Source organism: Staurois parvus, unplaced genomic scaffold, assembly GCF_062004578.1.
Source record: "Staurois parvus isolate SC_StPar_1 unplaced genomic scaffold, SC_StPar_1.0 ptg000097l, whole genome shotgun sequence".
In the NCBI taxonomy this organism is placed as follows: domain Eukaryota; kingdom Metazoa; phylum Chordata; class Amphibia; order Anura; family Ranidae; genus Staurois; species Staurois parvus.
The window spans coordinates 7,311,304-7,338,173 of NW_028317893.1; the positions used below are offsets into that span (position 1 = coordinate 7,311,304).

The following is a 26,870-nucleotide window of genomic DNA, read 5'->3' on the forward strand; positions in this document are numbered from 1 at the left end:
TGAAAATCGTCCGTGTTTTTTTTTCTTCACCGTTGCTGGTAACGTCGGCCCCTTGAACGACCGATTTTTTGTTTTTTTAAAGAAAAATGGTCAGATTTTCGACCCATCTATGGCCTGCATAAATTTATAGGGAGATGGTCAAATGAGCACTCTTCTCCGCCCCAATCAGGAACTGATAAGGATCGCATGAATAGGGGGGGATGTTTCTCAAACAGACCAGACACAGACTACAGTCATAAAAAAAAGAGTGCAACTGGAGGTGAGAACTAATCGGCATAGACAAAAATATATATACACTATTCTGAAATTAACAGACGTCTATGCGTTGTAGTTAAGAGTGGAGAGGAGATGGCAGCATTTACCTGTGAAAAGCAGAGAAGGCATGAATTAGACTGCTGTGTTTAACTGCGTCTTAGCACTCCATCGCCGCACTCACGCAAAAGTAGTAGGGATGAGTTTAAACCCCTGTCCGATTTTTGTCTGTGTCCCTGCTGAGAAAATTCACCCTCTGTTCTGGTGATTTGGTAAAATTTCCTGATTTCACCAGGTGTTTTTGTCTTGAGGATGGAGAAGAAAAAATATCTTGCTAATAGGACACAGTAAAGAACATAAAAAAACTTGACAGGGACAAAAGACAAGTTGATGCATCACTGTATTAAAGCAGAACTCCATGAAAAATTTATTTTTGTCCCATGCAGTGGGGCTGTGCCCACACTGCATGGCTTAACTGCTCGTTTTGTCTAGGGGCACACTGAGACTATATTTACCCAATCCTTCAATGCTCCGAAAAACCACACTCCTCACGTCCACCGATGAACAGTTCTGCCGTCCTCACGTCCAAAGCTGGTCTACGGGTGTGATGACATCAGGAATTTAATATGTGATGTAGCACTTCTGACAGATAAGAACATGTATAAATGTGTAGATAAATTAAACCATAAAAAGCATCAATCCATCAAATTATACCATGCTCTAATACTGACAAATCACTGAACAAAGGGAGGAGTTGAGCGTCCCTAGTGGTTGGAGGAGATAAACCAAAAGTGGAGATATTTTATTTACACGTAGCATAATAAACTGGAGGTTAGAGTTCTGAGATCACTAAGATGTCATAGTCTGCGACACAAATGTGAATCACTGATATGTTATATGATAGTTCACACACTTTCTTGAATTGAATGAACTTTTTGAATTTATATTTTTTATCACTATTTAGTGTGTACTTATGAGTTTTATTCACCATATATGGATTGTCAGCATTATATCATGGTACAATTTGATCGATTGATGCTTTTTATGGTTTAATTCATCTACACATTTATACATGTTTTTTTTTTTTTATCTGTCAGCAACGCTACATCACATATTATTGGTCATATTTTTTGTGGGAACGCAGATTGGTGGTAGCAGCAGCAATGTAAAGTGACAGTCACCATTTTTGAATATTAATTTTATAGATTTTCTAACAACATCATTCATTTAGTTAAACATTACAATTTGAGTGTAGTTGGTGCAGGAGTACTCTCACTATATTTTATGACATCAGGAATAGTTTATTCACAAGACCGCTAGCTTGCGGAGGGGCAGGAGCTGCAGGGAACAGTCTTGTGCTCAGAAGATCTGCAGATTAGGAAAGTATATCTCTGCTCTGAATTCCCCTAGACAAAATGAGCCATTAACCCATGCAGTGCAGCCACAGCCCCACTGCATGGGAGAAAAAATTATTTGCCCATAATTGCGTTTTTTTTTTTTTTTTAAATTTGAGAGCACTACCTAAATTTGAAGTGTACGCTTTGCACAGCCCCTGCAAAGAGCCATAAAGAGCAATTGTGCTGCAGTGCTCATGTACTGATAGGGAGAGAACAGAGTGACAGATGCTCATCATTCTGTTGCTTTTCCTTTGACTGTCCAGTCACTAACTAGGGCAGAGACAAGACCTCTAAGTTTTACCCAGCTGTAGCCAAGAAAAGTTTGTGTGTGTGTTTTTTTTTATTTTGCCCTATAATGCAGGACTGTACTTTCTGGGAAGGCTGTGTAAGTCTCAGAATACAAATCACTTGATTACTGAAACGGTTACCATTTCACGTGTGTAGTTTCAGTGTTTAGTGGTTTGCCAGGAGTTCAGCTTTAACCATTCCTTAATTTATCAAAAACTTTATAGATTTTCAAAAGCAAAAAATATATATATTTTTTTAAAGGTTCATGCAAACCAAAGGAACAGGTGTGCTTTAAGCCCTCTTTCAGCTTTTGTTTGTCAAAAGAAAAACCATTACTATGGCTTCTAGGTATGGAGAAGCATATGACAGCGCTAGGTCAGTTACCTGCACTGTCACATGGGGAAAGTCCATAGCCTTGCATGAGCTACAACTAGAGCAATTCACAGCTTACACAGGATGGTTTATCTTGCTTTCAGAGTCTAAATAAAACAGTAAAAGGATGAATAAAAGATAAATATTTGCTTTTGAAAATGAAGAAGAGATTTAAGTTGCCTAAACAAATCTGGTTTATTTACTTCTACTAAGCAATCTACTATATGAAAGTAGCCATACTTTAGAAATCTGTTAAAAAGTACTTAAAGGAGAAGTACAACCAAAGCTCTTTTGGCAGTACTTCTCCTGTGGATCACAGGAGTGCAGTTCGTTCTGCACTCCTGTGACCCATTTTCAGCCGACAGTGGGCTGAAGTCCACTGTTGGTTGACATCACTTAGCCGATTCAGACTGGGGAAAGATGCCAACTTCAAAGTTTGGATCCAGCCCAGAGTCTGGAGTGGCAGCGAGCTGCTGAGAGCTTTAGCCAATGGCTCCCTCCCCCTCCACAGCCCAGCGCTTCAGTGAGTGCTGGGGGGAGCAGAGTAGAGATCGGTGACTGACAGTCACCGCTCTCTGCTCAGAGCAGTTGAGAGAACTCGGTGATCAGCTTTCATATGAGTTCTCGCCCTTAGAGCTGGCAGGGGACCGATGCAGCATTGGACCAATGCAGCATCCAAATAGGTAGGCATAATTGGGGGGGAAATATGTCCACACTTTTTTTTTTTTTTTTTTCTAACTGTGACCTTATCCCATTTTATTAAAATTCACATCAGCATGCATCTTTGCATGCTGATGTGAAATCACTGTACAATGATTTTTGTTTTAAAAAACTAAGGCATTAGAGCGTAAGCCCAGCTACACCAATGGCCCCTGGGAAGACAACTTCTCTAGCATTGTCAGGGGGATCCTATATCTAAGGTGTGAGATCTTGCAGTATTTTCATACTGTGCATGCATGTTCTGGGTCATAATGTAGTGCGTACGGCACTAATCTAATTTGCTGAATTAAAAAAAAAAAAGTTTTCTCCCCAAACTCTCAGAAGGATTTTTTTTTTTTTTTCTTGTATAACAGGTATCTTGTGCATGCAGACATGCATTTTCAAAGTGGCGGTGTGGGAGAAGGGACTCCCAGCTGTAATACATAGTATTAGATTTTATTGCCCTCTTCTGGTTGGTGGGGCAGTGTCTCTTTAATTGTGTTGTAGATCATGTTAAAGGGCTTAATAAACTAAGTATTGTTAACTGCCTCAGGATGCCATTTATATTGCTAATTTTGAAACATTCAGTCCATTGACCCAATGGTTTGTCTAATTTAATTTTTTTTTTTTTTCTTTCAATTGCAGAAAGAAGTGGAATATTTCTGGGGTGATAGTTCATACAGAGTATGTGAATCCTTATGGAATAAAAGACAAAGACGACCTTATCCGTTACAATGGACAGAACAAATCAAAACTCTGAAATTGTATGTCATTTATATATATTTAATTTGTATAATTTGCAAGCATGGGAGAGGTACAAACGTTGAACCCCACCTTTTTCTTACCTGTCGAATATGTTCATCTCTAAAATCACATCTCCAGGATTCTACATTCCTGCGTGAAGACCCTCTACATTTATGTTTGTTCTTTTTAAGGCATTGTACACTTTCAAATGTTTTAACTAGGCATTAGCGTAGCTTTATTCCCTGTGTTTGTATGCCTTACCTTGTAATGATGGGCTTAAATGTTGTGGCTGCAATTTGTGATGTCATGGCTGTTCAATCCCCCCCATGTCCATGTATTCATTCACCTACAGTGAAGGAAATAAGTATTTGATCCCCTGCTGATTTTGAATGTTTGCCGACTCACAAAGAAATTATCAGTCTAAAAATCGAATGGTAGGTGTATTGTAACAGACAGAATAGCAACAAAAAAATTGAAAAGAAATGCATGTCTATGTCTATAAATTATGCACGGATTTGCATGTTCATGAGGGAAATAAGTATTGTCTTTCATACTGGTAACAAGCTGAGATTAGTAGCAGTCTCTTAAAGGGAGTGCTGCTAATCTTTTTTTGTTGTATAAAAACACCTATCCACAGGAGCAATCAATCAGATTCCAAACTCCACCATGGCAGAGAGCTGTCAAAGGATGTCAGGGACAAGATTGTAGACCTGCACAAGGCTAGACTGGGCTATCAAAATATTGCCAAGCAGCTTGGTGAGATGGTGACAAGTTGGTGCAATCATTTTGCAAATGAAAGAAACCCAAAACTGTCAGTCTCTCTAGGTCTGGTGCACCATGCAAGATCTCACCTTGTGGAGTGTCAGTGATCATGAGAACAGTGAGGAATCATCCCAGAAGTACACGTGAGGATCTTGTCAATGATCTCCAGGCAGCTGGGACCAGTCACCAAAAAAACAATTGGTAACACACTACGCCGACAAGGATTGAAATCCTGCAGTGCCCGCAAGGTCCCTCTGCTCAAGAAAGCACATGTCCAGGCTCGTCTGAAGTTTGCCACTGAACATCTGAATGATGCAGAGGAGGACTGGTTGAAAGTTTTTTGTGGTCAGATGAGTCGAAAATTGAGCTCTTTGGCCTCAACTCACCATGTTTGGAGGAGGAATGCTGCCTATGACCCCAAGAACACCATCTCAACTGTCAAACATGGTGGTGGAAACATTCTGCTTTTGGGGGTGTTTTTCTGCCAAGGAGACAGGACAACTGCACCGCATCAAAGGGACGATGGATGGGGCAATGTACTGACAAATCTTGGGTGAGAGAACCTTCTTCCCTCAGCCAGAGCATTGAAAATGGGTCGTGGATGGGTGTTCCAGCATGACAATGACCCAAAACACACAGCCAAGGTAACAAAGAAGTGGCTCAAGAAGAAGCACATTAAGGTCCTGGAGTGGCCTAGCCAGTCTCCAGACCTTAATCCAATAGAAAATCTGTGAAGGGAGCTGAAATTTGGAATTGCCAAACGTCAGCCACCAAATCGTAATGACTTGGAGAGGATCTGCCAAGAGGTGTGGGCCAAAATCCCTCCTGAGATGTGTGCAAACCTGGTGGCCAACTACAGGAAACGTCTGACCTCTGTGTGATTGCCAACCAAGGATTTGCCACCAAGTACTAAGTCATGTTTTGTGAAGGGGATCAAATCCTTATTTCCCTCATGAACATGCAAATCAGTGCATAATTTTAGTCATGCATTTATTTTGAATTTTTTTTTTTTTTTGCTATTCTGTCTGTTACATAACACCTACCATTCGATTTTTAGACTGATCATTTCTTTGTGAGTGGGCAAACATTCAAAATCAGCAGGAGATCAAATACTTATTTCCTTCACTGTAGCTTGTCCATATTTGCCAAAGGGACAAAACAACTTCCTGTTTTGGGTCACAGAGTGTTCAACACATGCGTTGTCATCTACTCTGCATCCCGTCACAGATGTGGGAGTGCTAATGTGATGAAAACACATCTTTTTGTAGCATATTGAAAATGCTCTGTTTGTCTGTGTCAGATCTAATTACTATTTAGCGCTCACCTGCGTCATTGCTAGACCCAGGGTTTGTGGTATATGTAGTTTCTTCAGTTCAGTGTCAGTTAGACTACAGAGGCCATGCATTAACCTGCTTTTTTTTAATTGAACTGAACAAAAACTGATTAGCATGAAGGCAGCCTTACTGTACATTGGTGACCAGTTTGCTATAGAGGTCCAAACGTATATAATATTTTGAAATGCATAATCACCCAGTTCATAAAGGTGTTTATCTAACAAGAAATAAATGGCAGTACCTTCCATTTTGCTTTTATTTAACCAAATACTTTGAAGGCCAGAGGAGAGGTCTGGGGTCTCATAGACCCCAGATCTATCCATAAAGAGGACTTGTCACAACCCATGATATCACAAGTGATGCCACTTCACTACCTCGCTATAGCTGAGTGATGGCTACAGTGCTGTAGTCCAGTTTTGGGAGGGCATCATATGATGTCCTCCCAGAACGTGTCCCCCAGCCATGCACACCCGGTGTGGTTTGTGATCGCTGTGTCACAGCTGACCACTATGTAAATACACTTGCTGGTACTGCCGGCAATCTGCAACTGTCAAAGCAAACATCTTCACAGATAATCAGGGCACTGATTATCATTGCAGCCCCAACAGTGCTGCCCATCAGTGCTACATATCAGTGCAACCTCATCAATGCACATCGGTGAAGGTAAAAAATTACCTGTTTTTATAATCGAAATAAAGAAACCAAAATGTGTTTTTGTTTTGTTTTTCCATTTATAGTGCAAAAAATAAAATTCCCAATGGTGATTAAATACCACCAAAAGAGAGCTCTGTTTGTATTTTATAATACCCAATTTTTTTTTTTTTAAATGTTTGTGTTCAAATTAATTAAAGTGGAGCCTTCGTCAGAATGGACCCAAGCCCACTGTCGGGTGACGTCACGGGGCCGGTCCAGGCTCTGAAAAGCTGCAACCGTATGAACACTGGAGGGGCAGAGCAGAGAGCTGGAGACTGAGAGTCAGGGCCTTTTGTTCTGCTAAGAGCGGAGGGTGAGAACTGAGTGATTGCAGTGTTTTATTGCTCAGTTCTCTGCGCAGAGCCGGCATCGGATAACTTCAGGCTGGCTCCTTTTGCAGATAAAGGGAAATATAGGTATATATGTAAATCATTAAAAAGGTGCTTATACGGGTTACAATCCAGTAATACTGCCTCACTCTGCCTTGCACATGCTCAGTTGCTCTTTATTTTTTAGCACTGTGCTGAAAATTAGAGGCTGATCTGCTGACAGCCTAAAGATTTACTGCTGCTCAGGGGCTCTGGGCTGTTCATGAAAATAGCAGCCTCCAACAAGAAGAAATAGGAACAATGCTGGAGGCAATTTACAGCATATACTAATTTTGACAGCATAATTGTTAATGCTAACAAACTTTTTTTATTAGGTTGTTCTGGGTGAAGTTCCTCTATTAAATGTATTCCAACAATTTTATGTTTGAAAAACCGCTGCGCAAATACCATGTGACGTAAAAAATTATTGCAACACCCACCATTTTACTCTCTAGGGCCCCTGTTTGAAAGAAACTATATATTGTTTAGCAGTTCTGAGTAGTTTTCTAGCCAAAATGTATTTGTTTTCTGTTTGTTTTTTTCCACACATATGACAGGAATGTCAGAATTGACCTTTTTTCAAGGTCAGAATTAACCTTTTTAAATAAATCTTCATTGCACTCATGGGCTTTTTTTTTTTTCCTATGGTCAATTGTTTTAACAAAAGGTATTTGATGCAATGGTAGTTCCAACAGCTGATACAGAGACACTTGTTGCAGGTCTATAACTCAGGAAGCATTAAAGCCACAGCATTGGCATGAGAGCCAGGCAACTAACTTTTGATGATCATCTTTACCAATCCTCCTTTTTCTGCTATCTCAATTTCCTCTGAAAGGTCATCTTTATTTATTCGCAGGGCTGTAAAAAACATACAGCATTGTTGACGAATTTCAGCCTATTTCAATTCTTGTTACATTTGACCTTTTTAAATGTGGTTTTGCTGATCTTTGAGCTAAGAGCTGTTTACACTTGTCTGAAGGACATTTATCTAATGCTATGAATACAGAAATGTGCATTATATTGGTATAGGACTGGAGCTGTCATTCTTTTAATGCTCTTAATTACCTGGTGTGCTGGAAGCAGAATTTAGAAAACCTCGCAAACATTCTTTGTGTTCTGTGCAATACTTGTCTAAAAACTGCATAGACGACCCATCCCTGAAGTGTGTGTGTGTGTGTGTGTGTGTGTGTGTGTGTGTCTTTTTGTCTTTCATTCTCCACCAATTTACCTCTGAGTGACTGATTGCAGGCTGGTTCCTGACCATATAATCTCTTGGAAAATACAGGAGCCATGGGCTTCATAATAGCCTGGAATGCTCTGATACTCATGGACATATGCAGGAGAAGCTTCTTAAAGTGCATCTCCAGGCAAAAATATTTTCTACTTAATGTACATTCCTAAAACATCTACAGTTTGTGTCCAATTCAGTTCCTTTACTTTCCAACAGTTCTTACCTATTGATCCTGACAGTATTACAGCTTTGACCTAACTTTCTGCAAAGGGCTGACAACACTGCATTGCCACTGGTCAAGCACCAGTGTTGTCACCCTCTTCCCCAGTGTCACTTCTAAGGACTGCAGTATTGCACAGGGACACAAGCCCTTCCTTTGATGAGCAGGCATTGGCACTGTGACCAAGTGCTGACAATGCCTTACACCTGCTGAGCACATCCAGCTTTCTTTTTTTTTTTTTTCCCTCTGGTAAATGGGAGTGAGTTGTAACACACCCATTCCTGCAAGGGCTTTTGGGTAATGTATTCCAAAATTGGAGGAGGATGTTCACTAGAAATGCGTGCTCACAGGCTTTGTTGCATGAGAAACAAATTACTGTACAAGGTGAATTTTGAGGAAATGCATGTAAATCCATACACTACACTGACTTTTTATATACAGTGTGCTACTTTGACTTACTTTAAAGTAGAATTCCAGTCAAATGCTAACTACTTACACCTGCTTCCACTCCCATTCTATGCCTACTCGAACTACCCTGTAAAAGAAAGATGTCCATGCTTGCTTATTCTGCAGGCACTTGGGTCCAGCCACATAATCTCTCCATTGGTCGGCTTCAGTGAAGAGGAAAAATTGCCAACAATGGCTGCAGAGCTTGGGCAATGACATCAAGCCTTCTATGGGGCATCTGTTGTTGGCTGTTCCTCCTCTACACTGAAGCTGGTGCTAGAAGCCGATAATGTGACTGGACTGGAGTGCCCTCAGAATAGGCAAGTATACAGCTCTTTCCTTTACAGAGTTGTTGGAGTAGGCTTAGAATGGGGATGGGAGTAGGTTTAAGTATAGTTAGTATTGACTAGAATTCTACTTTAATGTCACCATGATTTTTAGTGAAAAGTTATAATGTGTAATGTGTGTATATATTGAACCATTGTAAAAATGATTTAAATTTTGCTATAATTTCTGCTTTCCCAGTATCTAACTTTTCATATAGAATATCAATAGGGGCAATTAAAATGACCCTAGTGCATCAAAATTTAAGCTTGTTTTCTTTTGGCAGCTGCCCTCAGGTCATCCATCTGATGATTCGGTTGGAAACCAATTGGCTTCAAGTACGTTTAGCTCTTCACTCAAGAGGAAGTCTGATGCATTGCAATCTGATGCTTTGGAATCGCCAGCTAAAAAAGTGGTATGCAGTCTCACTGTTTGTGTGTTTGTTTTTTTTCCCCCAAAACGTTAACATTTTAGACCATTGCGAAAAGGTTTTAAACTTTAGTGTCAAAAAGAAGGTAATATGTGTATGAAATGGCTCTAGCACATTTTAGTGAGTAGGCCAAAGTGAAAGGATTACCACTGCCTATAGGGAACTTCAAGGCAAGCCTTTTGCATTATGTCTACAAACCAGTAGCAAGTCGATATCCTTTCCTTTCCTGTGGTTATGAAACATTTTTGAACTTTTTGAGGAAATCTGGAGATTATCCTATAAAGCTGAAATCCAGGCACAATTACATTAATTTTAAGTATATTCTTCAATAGCCACAAAGGATATAATTCTACTTTTTTTGTTTGCACCAAATGCCTTTGCAAGTCACTTATTGCCTTGTAAAAGTAGCAGTGACATAATCACTTTTCTGTACAGAGAGCACAGCTATTGGTGGGACCCCGTGGCTCCACCCATCACAGGATGCCTGCAGAAAACCCTGCATAAAGAGAGCCTTATCCACTGGTCTTTATTACAGAAGGCTTCTGCACAAAGGCCAAGTCTTGCACTTGATTACCACACAGAATACACATGACTCTTTAAATATTGATTAATACAGAACTCTTTTGCAGACCTCTGTGCCATTTTAAAAGTCTTCTAATTATTCATTATTATACAGGATTTACGCAGCGCTTTACAACATAAGGGGAGACAATACAATTACAATACAAATGAATATAGGAGGATTCAGAGGGCCCTGCTTGTTAGAGTTTATAATCTAATCTACAATTCTAATTTGCAAGTAGAGATTTTAAAGCTCGCTCCCATGAAATGTCTTACCTTTTTAGTAATGTGTTTTATTACAGGTATTTTATAATGTGCGGAAAATTTAAACAGCATTTTACATATTATACATTCACATCAGTTACTGCCCTTTAATAAGCCTACAATCTAAATCTCCCTCCATGCAGATAGTGTCCTGGCTGAGATTTGAGGACTCAAGTGCTGCAAGAAACCAATAGGTCATAGTGCACCCCCTACCCCCCCATGAGTGACTTGGACACTGTGTGTGTGTGTGTGTATCTCCTGACTGTTTCTGTGTATTTGCAACCCCTGTGCATGTGATCCTAATGCATATAATACAGAATTATGAGCATTACTGACCAATACATGGAGATATTTTCTTTATAACTGTGAATCTGGACAGTGCCCATTAGGTCTAGTTCACATGACCTTTAGCTTGTATAAGAGCAGTGTCAACACTAAGCTTTCTCTAAGCTTTTGCAAAGCATTTGTGAATCTTTCTGCAAACATAGAGCAGCCTTCGTAAAGTCGCTAAACCACCCTATATCTCCAGTTTGGTAATGTAAAATATAGATCCCCTTTTTATTCTTTAAAAAAAAAAAAACTAATTCATAGTTCGCTCAACATACAAACAATAAAGGGGTTCTCAAAAAGTTTAAGTTCTAAAGGCAGAACATACTATACTTTACTGAGCCCCATCTCGATCCAGCGACGTGCATAAGTGCAGCAGCTCTCTTGGGTCTCACTCCTTATAGGCTCACACAGCAGTGAGAGCCATTGGCTCCTGCTGCTGTCAATCGCAGCCAGTAAGCCATTGAGAGTGGGGGATGGGGCCAAGCTGTGTGTGTATGGACAATGTTGGGAGCAAGTCTTCTGGAATGCCCCGACAGCAAGAGAATTGCTATTGGGGGCACTTGGCAGGGGGGAGGAGCCAGGACCACTGGTGGGGGGACCCAAAAAAGAGGTTCAGGGCTGCTCTGTGCAAAACGGGTTATATTTATCTGCTCTGTGAAATGCTGTTTGATTTTAAAAGGTTGTAATAAAAATAAATAAAAACAAACAAAGTCTTCCCAGTAGCAGTATGCATTTCTATACATTTGCAAGTGCATAATGACATAATCCTGTTGAAAATTTACATGTTAGTTTGGCAGACGCCATTTTTTTGTTTTCTGTTATTTTGAAAATGTAAATGATGGAAATAAAATCTAACTTTTGTTGACATGTTATAAGAATGTCTAATCTGCAATTTGATACCTTTTTGGAGATTTTTCCATCTTTCCTTGGCTTCTTTATGCACATTAATACAAATTTTTAGCTGGGGTGCCCAAACTTTCGATCCCCACTGTATGTATGTGTAATATATATAAAATAACTTTTTTTTTCTTTAATTTTTGGCACATAGTGCACAGAAGAAGGACATTCCTCAGCTGTTGCTGCACATTACAATGAACTCCAGGAGTGTGGATTACAGCAGAGAAGTCTGTCTCGCATCTTCTACCTGAGAAACTTCAATAACTGGATGAAGAGTGCACTCATAAGTGAGTTATACATAATTGCGTGGTGGTGTGTTGTTGTTTTTTTTTTTTTTTGTTTTTGTTTTTTGTTTTTTGTTTTTTTTTTTGCAATTACAATTGAGTTTACTCAGCTATAATAGATTTTAAAAATGTTGAACTCAAGGATTTGAGTATTATAGTGTATGTGGAGCCAAAACATATTTTTTAGATAGAGGCAGGTAGAAGTAAAACATTTTTTGTGTGTTTTTATTATTTATTTATTTTTTCTGTGTCCCATTTGGAAATTTTTTTGTTCCAGAGATAAAATAGTGAGTGAAAATCTCAACAAAGTAAGAATATTAGACAGTTGTCACTGCAAAAGGTGTCTCTATTGTCAATTTATCCTCAGGTCTTGTTCTGTTGGTACTCTTCTACGAAAAAAGAACTACAATTTAAGTCCACCATTCACACTGTTTAGTCTGTGCTTAAATTTCCTCTTTTAGCCACATCCAGGGAGGTTGGCAACTCTCCCATGGACCTTAAGGTGATTTGTAAAGTTTCATTTATTTGATATATTCTTTTAAAATAACAGGTTTATACTTACCTGCACTGTGCAATGAAACTCAAACATCCACTTCTCGGGTTCCCTCCCTCCTCGGTGTGCCACCATAAGAAGCCTGCTCAATCCTGAGCTCTGCTGCCTGTGTCCATTGACAGACAGTGAGGTTTGGCCTTACTCTCTCTCGTCGCAGGGTTTGACAGAGCAGCTGGCACCAATGGTTCTCACTGCTCTCGGCAAACCTGAGAAAGTGGGAAGAGGAGAGACCTGCTGCAGATGTACACAGCACTGGATTGAGTGAGAGCCTAAACCTTTTTTACCTCAAAAGGAATGCATTTTGTAAAAAATGTTTAGGCTTTACAACCATTTTCAGCTTCCAATAAACTTTTCAACTGATCACAGTAACATCAAGCTGCTTGGAGATGGTCTTCTAGCCTTTATCTTTTGATGTGCCAGTCTGTCATTTTTTTTTTCATCTTCTACTCGGAAAACTCTCTCCTTTTGCTGTCTCTGGTCCATGCTCAGTTTGGTGCATGCAATGATACAAAACGGCATATTGTATCTATTTAAATACACTGACTGGTTACAATTGAAGCAGGGGTGATTTTAATTGCAGAAAACAGTCCAAAATGCCCCTATAATCGATAGATAAAATATATATTTTAAAAAAACTGTCAGTTTCGGTTTTTGCATCTTCCATTTTAATTTTCGGTACATAATTTTTCATTTTGGTGCAACACTAATAAAATTTAATATATATATTTACACAGGTCCATATATATTTGGACACAGGCACAATTTTTCATACTTTTGGCTCTGTATGCCAGGAGAATAAATTAAAACAAAACAATCCAAATGAATCAAGTGCAGACTTTCAGCTTTAATTCAAGGGGTTGACCATAAATATCAAGTACAGTACATATTTTAGGAACTGCAACCATTTTTATACACGGTCCCTCCATTTTTCAGAGGCTCAAATTTAATTGGTAAAATTAATATAATTATAAATAATGTTCATTTGTAATATTGTGATGAGAATCCTTTACTAGCAATGACTTCCTGAAGTCTGGAACTCATGGACATTACCAAAGACTGGGTTTCCTCCTTTCTTATGCTTTGCCAGGCTCTAACTGCAGCTGTCTTCAGTTCTTTGTTTGTGGGTCTTTGTGCCTTTTTTAGTTTTGCCTTTAAGTGAAATGCATGCTCAATTGGGTTGAGATCAGGTGATTGACTTGGCCATTGCAGAATACTCCAGTTATTTTCCTTCAAAAGCTCCTGGGTTGCTTTTGCAGTGTGTTTTGGATCATTGTCCATCTTTACTGTGAAGTGCCGTCCAATCAACTTTGCTACATTTGGCTGAATCTCAGCTGACAGTATATCTCTAACCACTGCAGAATTCATGCGGCTGCTTCTGTCACCTCAATAAACACCAATGACCCAGAGCCACTGGAAGCCATGCATTCACATGCCATCACACTGCCTCCACCATGTTTTACAGATGACGTGTGCTTTGGATCATGAGTTGTTCCAAGTCTTCTCCACACTTTTTTTTTTTTTTCCTGTCATATTGGTCTAAATTAATCTTAGTTTCATCCATCCAAAGAATGCTTTTCCTGAACTGGTCTGGCTTTTTTAGATGTTTTTTGGCAAATTCTAATCTGGCTTTTCTATTCTTCAGGCTTATGAATGGTTTGCACCTTGTGGTGAACCCCCTGTATTTGCTCTCATGAAGTCTTCTCTTGATTGTAGACTTTGACGATGATACGCCCACTTCCTGGAGAGTTTCCTTCACTTGTCTGTATGTTGTGAGTGGGTTTTTCTTTACCATAGAGAGGATCCTGCGATCATCCACCAATGTTGTCTTCTGTGGACGTCCAATCCTTTTTATGTTGAGCTCGCCAGTGGGTTCTTCTTTCCTTAGAATGTACCAAACGATTGATTTGGCCACTCTTAATGTTGCTGCTATCTCTCTGATGGATTTGCTTTTGTGTTTGAAGCCTCACAATGGCCTGTTTCACTTGCATGGACAGCTCCTTTTTGAACGCATGATGTAGGTTCACAGCAATGGATTCCAAATGCAAATACAACACTTAGAATCAACTCCAGACCTTGTACCTGCTTAATTGATGAAGAAATAACTAAGGAGTAGCCCACACCTGGCTGTGAAACCGCTTTTGATTCAGTTGTCCAATTACTTTTTGTCCCTTGAAAAAGGGGGGGTGGCTACTCTTAAGAGCTGTAATTCATAAAACTTTCCTCCAATTTGGATGTACATACCCTCAAATTAAACCTGAGAGGGTGCACGTTCAGCTCATATCTATTATATAACTATTGCACTTGAATATGTTTTGGTAAATACCTGAGAAAACTTAAATTGTGCCTGTGTCCAAATATATAGACCTAAGTGTGTGTGTATATATCCTGACGCCTGCCTTTACACGCGCATGAAATTTAATGGCATCCCAGTCTTCAGTATTGACTTCACGCACCCTATAACAGCTTCAACTCTTCTGAGAAGGCTGTCCACAAGGTTTAGGAGTGTATCTATAGGAATGTTGGACCATTCTTCCAGAAGCGCATTTGTGAGGTCAGGCACTGATGTTGGACGAGAAGGCCTGGCTCGCAGTCTCTGCTCTAATTCATCTCAAAGGTGTTCTATCTGGTTAAGGTCAGGACTCTGTGCAGGCCAGTCACGTTCCTCCACCCCAAACACACTTGTCTGTCTTTATGGACCTTGCTTTGTGCATGGGTGCCCAGTCATGTTGAAACAGGAAGGGGCGTTGTCCAATATGTCTTGGTATGCTGACGCCTTGAGTTCCCTTCACTGGAACTAATGAGCCAAGCCCAACCCTTGAAAAACAACTCCACACCATATCCCCCCCCTCCACCAAACCTTTACACTTGGCATAATGCAGTCAGACAAGTACCGTTTTTCCCTGGCAACCGCCAAACCCGGACATGTCCATCAGATTGCCAGACAGAGGAGCATGATTTATCACTCCAGAGAACACATCTCCACTGCTCTTGAGTCCAGTGGTGGCGTGTCTTACACCACTTCATCAAACGCTTTGCATTGCATTTGGTGATGTAAGGCTTGGCTACCTTGAAGCTCTCTACGCACTGTTGTGCTAATCTGAAGGCCAGAAGAAGTTTGGAGGTTTTTAGCTATTGACTGCAGACAGTTGGCGAATTCTGCGCACTGTGCACTTCAGCATCTGCTGACCCTTCTGGGGCCTACCACTTTGTGATTGAGTTGCTGTTGTTCCCAGTTGCTTCTACGTTGTTATAATACCACTGACAGTTGACCGTGGAATATTTGGTAGCAAGGAAATTTCACGAGTAGACTTATTGCACAGGTGGTAACCTATCACAGTACCATGCTTGAGTTCACTGAGCTCCTGAGAGCAGCCCATTCTTTTTCACAAATATTTGTAGAAGCAGTCTGCATGCCTAGGTGCTTGATTTTATACACTTTTGTGGCCATGAAGGTGACTGGAACACCTGAATCCAATGATGGGGAGGGGGGGTGTGATGGGGGGAGAGATTTTTTTTTTTAATTTCCAACCCCCCCACTTCCTCACATTTCATGTTTGTAGCACAAGGGGTTGGGATAAATCTGTCGCAGTGCACAAGAATTGCATCACTAAATTTTAACAAAAGCAATTACATGAGGATTCCCCATCTAGGCATCCCCTATCATTCGCCTAGCTGTTAGACAGCACTTTAAGAACACATCAGATCTCAATTGGGAAAAATATCATGCTGGATATCTATTATGATATGGACTGGGTAATGTGTTATGAACGTAAGGATACCCCATCGTTTGGTGGAAATGAAGATTATCACCCTACAGAGGACTGAATTCAAAGACACCCCAAAAATCAAATTGAAAAATTGCAGCAGGCTAGTCCATTTTTTATTTTTTTTTGCTGAAATTTCAGTACAGCAACACAAAATGGTACTCAGTAGTTTGTATGGCCCCCACATTCTTGTATGCATGCCTGACAACATTGGGGCTTACTCCTAATGCAACAACGGATGGTGTCCTGGGGTATTTCCTCCAAGATCTGGACCAAGGCATCACTGAGCTCCTGGACAGTCTGAGGTGCAACCTGGTAGCGTCGGGTGGATCGAAACATGATATCCATCCCAGAGGTGTTCTGTTGGATTTAGTTCAGGCGAGTGTGGGGGTGCCATTCAATGGTATCAATTCCTTCATCCTCCAGGAACTGCCTGCATACACTCGCCACATGAGGTAATTTTGTACGGCTCTGGCAGTGCTTATCCTGTTCCTCCTTGCACAAAGGAGAAGCTACCGGTCCAGCTGATGGGTTAAGGATCTTCTATGGCCCTGTCCAGCTCTTCTAGAGTAACTGCCTGTCTCCTGGAATCTCCTCCATGCTCTTGAGACTGTGCTGGGAGACGCAGCAAACCTGGCAATGGCACGTATTGATGTGCTGTCCTGGAGGCTTTGGACTGCCTGAGCAACCTCTGTAGGGTCCAGGTATCTCCTTTATGCTACCAGTAGTGACACTGACCCTAGCCAAATGCAAAACTAGTGAAAAAACAGTCAAAGATGAGTAGTGGAAAAATGTGAGTGGCCTCCACCTATGAAATTATTCCTGTTTTTGGGGGTTGTCTCATTGTAGTCGTGTGTTACTGGACAACCTTATTTATAATTTTTTATATATTTTTAATTATGAAAATGCAGTTCAGAGTGACCTCCAACATTTGGTCAATGGAATAGTACAAAGAGAAGTCAGTTGGCTTGCATGGGTTAAAATGAGGATGACACCAGTAATGTTCCTTCTGACTTTGCATAACAAAAGGCTAAGCTTGTGGCTTTGTGAGAACATGAGAAATGTATTCTGTAATGTGCATGTGTGCAATATTAGGAAGTTCCTTACTGTATTTTTAGTACAGTGAGCAGCCTGCGGTACCAGATTTGTGATGGTGATTTACCAGTGTCATGCTCCTTGGCAAGTGACTGAGAAGGATTACATGTAAAATGGTACTTTGTTATTCACCTGTGTCTGTAATTGGCTGGAATTCCTCATCAGGATTTGCATTTCCGTATATTATATTATACTATAATTTTTTTTTTTTGTAACATTTGACAGATGAGTTTTTAGGAAGAGTGCGGGAGAAAAAAACCAGGAACATTGCAGTGTTGGATCTCGGCTGTGGGAAAGGAGGAGATTTGTTAAAGTGGAGGAAAGGCAAAATAGATAAACTTGTCTGTACAGGTAAGTTTTTTTTTTTTTTTCCCCAACCATTTTAAATGTGTTTAAGTTTTTTTTGATTTAGGTTTCTTTTTTACGTTTGGTACAGCGAGTTATCTGATGAGGTGTTCTTGGCTTATTCCTTTTTAATTAAATTTGAACTCCAGCCTTGCCTTCATTTTTTCACAGTTGTACAGACTCCTCTCCTGTACCAAAATTGCTTAGTTTAAATTTCACTGCATTAAAGTCAGACCCTGCCTTGTATGTTGGATGATGGACATCCAGCATCGCTTATCCCTTTTTCCTTCCTAGCTTTACTGTTCTTGGCCCACCTTTTTTCATTCATTGAATTTCCGTTTTGTAAGATGAGCATGAAGACACTACCTAGGGTGTTTTGCTTGCCAATACTATCTATGAAAGCACACTTCTCCAGATTAACACTCACCCATCAAGGCGTTTTGATATATGTATAAGCCTTTTCAAGAGCCCCAGCCTACTGCTTGCTTCAGAGTTTGGAGCTCTAAATTGAAGTGCCGAAGTAGGGTACTGTGATGTTTTCAAGCTATTTACAGCACTCTTCCAGCTTCTCCCACAAGCCTGCATTGCATAGAGAAGCACGGAGACATAGTTATCACGTCACTGGTTCTAAAGTAAGGTACATTTCCTTTAAATAAAACCTATTTATTTTTATTAAGTTCATCAAGTTTGTAAAATAATTGTACATCTTTTTGCAGGTATAAAAAGTGCATTTGTTTTTTTTGTTTTACATTTCAGCCTGTAAGGCATTGCACCCATGAACAACAGATCAGGGTTGCAATGCTTGGATCCTGCAGACTCTCAGTACCCTGTCTTGCCCATACATTGTACGAGCAGGCAGTTACTAAATGTCCGTAAGGATCAATGAACTACCTAGAGCTTTCACCAGTGCCCTGGTAGTTCATTGAGAACTACAAGCTGTCAGTCGCTAACGCTGAAGGCAGTTTTTAGTTCTTCCATTCATAGAATTAATGACAGTGAGTTCTGGGATAATCTCCCTAGTGACAGGGAGGTAGTGGATCGGGAAGAGACTGCAGGAGTGGAAACATGTAACATGTTTTCCAAAGGTGAACTTCTCCTTTTAAAGTAGTGGGGGGAGAGGAGGAACCAGGAAAGAGATGTTAGCTTAAACCTCTTCGTTAAAGTGGATCTGAATTTAAAAAGTGAGCATCTGTTATAATATGGGAATATCTAGAAATGTCAAAGCGGAGTGCCACCCAAAAGTGATCACTGTATTGGTGTCACTGGGTATGTCAGTGACACCTAGTCGGCTCCCCCCATTGTCAGAATGCCCTCCTCAGTCCCTCTATAACTCGCTGATCACCACCATTACTAGTATTAAAAATCCAGTATATATACCGCCATTTGTAGACACTATAACTTTAACGTAAACCAATTAATTTACACGTATTGGGATATAGCACAAATAATAAACTGCACAGGCAATCAAATAGCACCAAAAGAAAGCTCTATTTGTGGGGAAAAAGGACATAAAATGTCATTGTGGTGCAGTGTTGCATGACCGCACAATTGTAAAAGTAATGCAGTGCCGTATTGCAAAAAAAATGGCCTGCTCAGGAAGGGGGGGGTAAATCCTCTGGAGGGCAAGTGGTTAATTGGATATGTTTTATAGCAGAAAGTTAAAAAATGTGTGGGTTGTTGGGGTTTTTGTTTTTTTTTTTTCCCTTCTCTGCCTTTTCATTTTATATAATAAACCCAGTGGTGATCAAATGCCACCAAAAGAAAGCTCTATTTGTTTGAAAAATATGATATACATTTTATTTTGGTACAGCATTGCATGAGTGGACAATTGCCAGTTAACGTAGTGCTGTGCTAAATAGCAAAAAATGGCCTGATCACGAAGGGGATAAAACCTTTCAGAGCTCAAGTGGTTTAAAGTTTTACCAAGTGTATCTTCAGGCCCCTGCTGAATTGGGGCGCTTCAAATCTTTCTGGTCCGTCGACCTGTTTATCTATGGAGGATCAATGGAGGCACCCTTGGATAGCAGTATTGACATAATGTGGAGAGGGTAGTGCACTAGCAATTTTACATGGGCTTGACTAACAAATTAAGTGACTGATAGTCGCAGCGTACTTTTCATTTGATGTAATAGCAATACCAATGATAGGTATTTTGACAATCCAACATAAACTTGAAAAATGTATATTCCCTGTTGTGATTACTGCTTATGTGCAGGCCATCTCTTTTAACAGCTGCCTCCTGTGGTTTTTGAATTTCTAAGGACGAATCAATCCTATGATACCTTGCTGTCTGCAAGCAGCGATTCATGTACTGATTCAGCAACTTTTTTTGTTTAGAAGTCAGGCTCTGTGTAATGTTTGACACCACATCCCTACTTACAGGGTATAGTTAATGTGTCTCAGATTTTGAGGAAGTAAATGTATGGGATTCTTCAAAACCTAATTATTCAGATTAAGTTGAGAAATGAAATGCAATGTGGAAATTTAATATATTATTTAAAAAGTTCAATATAGATCCTTTTAAGGCTGAGCTCCAGCTAACACTTTAATGGACCAAGTTGTCCATTAAGAGATGGCAGAGGGTTAAGATAACTCATTTAACATTGATGCATAAAATGGTCACCTTTTAGGCCTTGTTCACATGGGCTGGGCGTACTATAGCGTACACCCTTTCAAGGGCTGTTTACACCCACACAGGGATGCACAGGCATTCCATGCATTACTGTCCAGGCAGGCCCATTCATGTAATTTGGGACCACGTGGCTGCATGGTCACAGCCGCTGTTCTCAACCTGACAGCCATGCTAGTGCATGGCCCCAGACAGTGTGCAGTTGGAGCCATGCACCCCTCGTGGCTGTCAGATGGAAGTAGCATCTGTGTCTGTGCAGCTGCTGCATCCCAATTGACATGAATAGGACTGGCTGGACATTGATGCACGGAACACCTGATTGATTATAGTTAACGTTCGGCTTTAAATTGCTGTAAACCATGGCTGTCTGCTGATTTCAGCAGAGGGTTTGTGTAAGCTAGTTTAGGATTTATTGCCTTAACCTTGAGGATGGAAAGCAACTTTATTTCAGCACATCTGTAAGCACCGCTGGAGAAAGTGCTGTCACTATTCTTAGTTTATACAGCTGTGCTATAATTTGTAAATTTAGTAGAACCTTTTTCTCTAGGTTTTGCATACGCATTTGTAACTACAGTATGCTGTAAGTTGTGCTGGTAGACTTAGTGCTTTCTTGGCATTTTCACTTCTTTTCCAATTCTTTTGTGACATGAATAACGTAAAAGCTAAACCTAGTCATTATAGCATGCAATACACAGTAAATGTTTTACTACTCCTTTTTTTTAACCACTTGCCTACCGGGCACTTATACCCCCTTATTTACCAGGCCAATTTTCAGCTTTCAGCGCTGCCGCACTTTGATTGACAATTGCGCGGTCATGCAACATTGTACCCATATGAAATTTTGATAATTTTTTTCTCACAAATAGAGCTTTCTTTTGGTGGTATTTAATCGCCACTGGGCGCTTTACTTTTTGCGCTATAAATAAAAAATTGCAAAAAAATTTGAAAAAAAAACAAACTTTTCTTTGTTTCTATTATAACATTTTTTCAAACGGGTAATTTTTCTCCTTCACTGATGTGCGTTGATGAGGCGGCACTGATGGGCACTGATAGGCAGCACTAAAGGGCACTGATAGGCAGTACTAATGAGGTGGCACGGATAGGCGGCACTAATATGCAGCACTGATAGGCGGCACTGATAGGTGACACTGATGATGGGTACTGATAGACGGCACTGACTGGCATCACTGCTGGGCACTGACTGGCGGCACTGACTGGCACAACCGCTGGGCACTGACTGGTGGCACTGACTGGCAGCACTGCTGGGCAGCACTGGTGGGTGGCACTGGTGGGCAGCACTGGTGGGTGGGCACAGGTGGGTGGCACTTCTGGGCACAGGTGGGTGGCACTTCTGGGCACAGGTGGGTGGCACTTCTGGGCACAGGTGGGTGGCACTTCTGGGCACAGGTGGGTGGCACTTCTGGGCACAGGCGTGTGACACTGCAGAGTGGCACAGGTGGGTGCACCGCTGGGCAAAGGTGGGTGATCTGCTGGGCACAGGTGGGCGGAGCTAGTGGGCGCACTGCTGGGCACAGGTGGGCGCAACTTGCGGGTGGCTGCTGGGCACCGATCATCAGGGCACCGATCATCAGGGCACTGATGATCGGTGCCGATCCCCGCTCTGACAACTGCCGGTTCTCGGCAGTGCTTTCCTCATGCTCTGACAGCGTGAGGAAAGTGCAGCCGAGAACCGGCACTTGCATTTCTCTGTGATCAGCGTGTCATTGGACACCGCTGATCAGGTGGTAAAAGGCCGCTGTGATTGGCCTTTTACCACATCACGTGATCAGCTGTGTCCGTAGGACACAGCGATCACGGAGATCGCCGGGTGCGCGCCCCCTGGGGCGCGCAGGAGAGCGCGTTCTGGGAGGACATCATATGACGTCCACTCAGAACTGGCCGGCCGCAGTGCAGCCGTCATTCGGCTATCTGCGGTCGGCAACAAGTTAATTTTCTTGGTTTAATTTGTTTTTTTGTTTTTTTTCTTGCTTGCCTTTTGTCAATTTTTAGAAGTTGTTATAGTGATTAAAATTTGCAGATAAAATACAGCACTTTCTTTATGAAAAGCCCCTGTTATTTTCAGTGACCCCCAGGAATTATTTAATTATGTATAGACCTGCAATAAGTGGCAGTCATTGTTGTGAGGCCTAATGTTCTTCTAGTACTAATTAACTAGAGCAATAGAGCTGTTCTAGCTTATAATTAGCCTGGGACGTTTGTTGCTTTTGCCAGGGTTCATTATATTTTCTTGCTACTTTTTACAGATATAGCAGACGTTTCTGTCCAGCAGTGTGAACAGCGGTATGTTGAAATGAAAGAACGAGCCCGCCATGAGCATATTTTTGAAGCTGAGTTTGTGACTGCAGATTCTACAAAGGTCCGTTTTTTTTCTTTTTTTTTTTTCCTGTGATTGCTGATAAGTCAGAGGTTATAGCAGTGGAAACTAACAAATTATTTAAGAGATTTATAAATGGGCTTTAAACGTATTAAAAACAAATATTCCCCAAATTGTAATGAATTTGATCTTTAACCCATAAACTAGTTTTTCCCCAAATGCATATGTACAGTCACCTGAAATTAAACTGTAGTGTCTAATCCAGGGGTGGGCAAATTTTTTGACTTGAGGGCCGCAATGGGTTCATATATTGGACCCGGGGGCCGGACCAAGAGTAGATGAATGATGTGTATGTGTCATCCATAGTAAGTATAGTAATATTCCCCCATAGTAAGCATAGTAATTAATCCCCCATATAGTAATTCATCCCCCCATATAGTAATTCATCCCCCCATATAGTAATTCATCCCCCCATATAGTAATTCATCCCCCCTATAGTAATTCATCCCCCCATATAGTAATTCATCCCCCCATATAGTAATTCATCCCCCATATAGTAATTCATCCCCCATATTAATTCATCCCCCATATTAAGTCCCCAAGTCCCCCCTGTGTCAATTCACTTACCTTTGCGTTCCTTTCGCCGTATTCCCGCTTCGTTCCGGTGTAGCATGAAAATCTGTCTCCTATGATGATCTGTCCCCCTCGACGTATCTGCGCATGTGCCAGTTTCAGGCATTAGCAGCCGATCGGCGATCTCCGGCACATGCGCAGATACGTCGAGGGGGACAGATCCTCACAGGAGACAGATTTTCATGCTGCACCGGTCTTCAGGGCGGACTGTGAGAGGAGCCTAGCTCCGCGGGCCAGATTAAAAGGTCCGCCGGGCCGTAGTTTGCCCATTGCTGGTCTAATCAATGCATACAAAGTGTTTTTAATTACACTTTTACTATCATGTCAGTAGTCTCATTCCAACTCTGGCTATACATATATTAAACAAAACCTGGAATACCATGTGGCTGCCAGGAATAGGGCAAAGCATGTTTAATCAGGACAGGTTGGCTGCAGGGGATTCCAGCGGGTCACTTATCCCTGGCATTATACTGTACTGTAACAATAGGTCTATATGTACGTGTATGGAAAGGTATATTGAATTTTCTGACTAAAGTTTCACTTTAAGCAGAAAAAAAAAAAAACTTGATGTGTCTAACCTTTCCTTTATCCAAAATTAAAGTCCTGCTATATCACTTCAGTCTGGTCCCTTTTGCAGGTACAGCTATGTTACACATTACAAATAAGTGTCTATACCACAGGTGTCAAACTGGCAACTCTCCAGCTGTTGCTGCACTACAGGTCCCATGTGGTATTGCAAGGCTGATAGTTACAAGCATGACTCCCACAGGTGGGGGCATGAAGGGATTTGTAGTTCCTTAACAGCTGGAGAACCATCAGTTTGACGCCCCTGCTCTATACTGTTTACAATCCAGTAATACAGTCTCACCCTGCTCTGCACATGCTCAGTTACTGTGCCAAAAATGTAGAGGCTTATCTGCTGTCAGCCTAACTACTTTGTGGGCTCTGGGCTTCAGCAAAATGACAGCCTCTGTCAAGAAGAACAGGAACAATGCTGGAAGCAATGTACAGCACACACAAATTTTGGTAGCATAATTAATCATGTAGAATGAATTTTCCCTGCTAAAGAACATATCAAGTTGTTATGGGTAAAGTTCTGCTTTTTAAGCCAGCTATCAATTGTCTCCTTTTTTGTAAATTACTTGGTTTTCTCCTTTTTACCATGGAAAATCTGAAATAATCCATTTTTGGGTAACCCTGGCTAAAAAAGGTATACAGCCTCAACTCAACAAATTGTCCACACCACATTGGTTTTCAGTAGAAGGGCTCCCTGATGCTTGGCGATCAGTGAATGCATCAAAGAATGCCATTACATTAGTGGTGGTTTTAGTGCTCCCTTACATTTGGGTACAGAAAGAATTCCAAATACATTAGTGGTCAGTGAAAACAATACTGTCCTTGCAGACAGCTAACATGAATATTGCTGTCAGTGGTTACTTACCTGAAAAAATTAAAAGAAGCTTCACTGGCCCCATGCCGCTGGCTGTGCGGTCGTGCTAGAGCTATGCAGGCACTGTTAGGCAAGACCTCAGTCTGCCACTACGCACTGCTCACAAAACCCTAGCAACCTCTTTATGAAACACAAGTTACAGCTGCTGTAAGGTATAAGTGTAAGGGCTGGTTCACACCAGATGCAGTCCAGTGTTTTATTCTGTATCAAAAACACATGGACAGTGTTTTAACATGAATTCCAGTGTCCCTAGTTCACACAGTGCAGTCAACAGAAGTAGAATGTTGCTTTTTTTTTCTTTCTGTATGGAATGCATCTGGAAAGTGGCAAAAGGCAACAAAATGCATCAGAACGCAGATGTCCTTTTTAGATGAAGGGGAAAAAAAGGAGAAAAGAAAAAAAATGCACCGCATACGTCAAAAACTGCATGCATAAACTTGTCTGGAACGCAGAAGTGGTAGTGTGAACTGGCCCTTAGCATTTGGGTGTGTAATGTCTAAAGTCATGGAAATGCAAGTAACCAGTTGACATAGGGCCTGCATAGACTTGCCTCTTACGAATTTAATATGTAGTATTAAGTCTTCAAACTAAACATTTTATAGTTTTTAGTTAGAGTGGGAAAGATACAATGTCTACAAGGTTTTTATAGCTGTTTTTGATACCATTGGTGAGTTTTTCCCTTTTCTGTCCCTGTGATGCCTATACAAAAATTAGGTGTAAAATTGTCACAAGGACAGAAAAGCACTAACCACAATAAAAAACCTGATTAGCAGGTTTCCTATCCCTTGATGGGCTAACAGTAGGTGTGGGGGGTTCCAAAAAGGGACACAAAGATAGCAATAAAATGCCAGCAGATAATTTAACCCTCCCTGCTCTCTCCAAAACCTAAAAGTTGGGCTTTCAGTAGACTACAAACCCTTTATCTGCTACCCCAAAATAGATTTTTTTGACAGAAAAAATATATGGCACAAAACACTGTGCCCTACACCTGAGTAACATTAAGACCTGTTTTTGGAGCCCCACTCTGTGTCCTGTACAGTTTTTAGAGTATTCAAAGTTGTATGAGTAAGGCAAAGCGGAGACTGGAGCAATCTTGGTTTGGGCTGTACTAATAGGTCAAAAGACCGAATCATAGTCCGGAGCTGGTGGTTATGTTCTCAGAAGAAACATTTTCCAGTTCCTGTCATCTCCCGCACCCCATTTATTATGCTTATTCGCTTTAGTTAATCTATTAGTTGATTTGAAAATGTTATACTTTTTAGGGACATGTCACAGTGAATCTTACCTTTCCAGCAAAAGCAGCCTTAGCTGTAATTGCTTTCTTTAATTAAACTCCTGCCTGTGGAATAAAGCTTATTTGTACTCCATGCTATCTCTGAAGCAAATAAGAATCTACCTAGTAGAAAATATTCATTGCTTGGCCTCATGTCTCAAGCATATTTAAAGTTCTGCATATTGTCTGTAAAAAGCAACATAGTTTTGTTCCCTGAGACTTATGTCAGAACCCTGGAAGTTCCATGTACAAAACCCAAGAAGTAGAATGGTGATCCAGTACAATGCTCTTACTCCTTGGCTTTTGTGAGTATGTTCTCACTTGTTTTTATACTCCAATAAAGTTACTGTAATGCAAAGAAAAAAAAAAGCCATATAGTTTGTATTTCTTAAGATTTGTGTAGAACCCTACAAGAAGTGGGGTTTAGGGATAGTGGGTAGACCTGACAAACGGGGAGAATTCTGAAAGTTAATGTACTGTAACTCTTTTTTTAATTTTAGGAGCTATTGTCTACAAAGTTGAAAGATCCAAATATGACTTTTGACATCTGCAGCTGTCAATTTGTTTACCATTACTCATTTGAGACATATGAGCAGGCTGACATGATGCTCAGAAATGCTTGCGAACAACTTTGCCCTGGAGGCTATTTCATCGGCACAACTCCAGATGGCTTTGAGCTGGTGTAAGTGTTTTAAGATCCCTTTTTATTGCTATGTAAAATGCTCAGAAAAATGAGCCGTCTATCCCATCATGCTGCCAAACACTGGTAAACAGCCAGCCTCTTGTGATATGTTTGACAGAAATGTTTTTAGAACATTTTGTAGCTGAATTATTAACACGTACTACTACACCAATTCCAAAAAAGTTAGGACACTGTAAAATCTACATAAAAACAG

At 40.8% G+C, this 26,870-nt stretch overlaps 1 protein-coding gene across 2 annotated transcripts in view; it reads left to right on the forward strand.

Moving 5' to 3' along the window:
• The window catches only part of RNMT (RNA guanine-7 methyltransferase), a 62,505-nt gene that overhangs the window by 12,905 nt on the left and 22,730 nt on the right, over positions 1-26,870 (forward strand). For both annotated transcript variants that reach the window (XM_089671062.1, XM_089671064.1), the window contains 6 exons: positions 3,654-3,772; positions 9,418-9,546; positions 11,765-11,900; positions 17,535-17,660; positions 22,548-22,660; positions 26,475-26,656. In XM_089671062.1, the coding sequence (XP_089527188.1) occupies positions 3,743-3,772; positions 9,418-9,546; positions 11,765-11,900; positions 17,535-17,660; positions 22,548-22,660; positions 26,475-26,656 (716 nt within the window). In that variant the 5' untranslated portion in view covers positions 3,654-3,742. The remainder of the gene's footprint in view (positions 1-3,653; positions 3,773-9,417; positions 9,547-11,764; positions 11,901-17,534; positions 17,661-22,547; positions 22,661-26,474; positions 26,657-26,870) is intronic.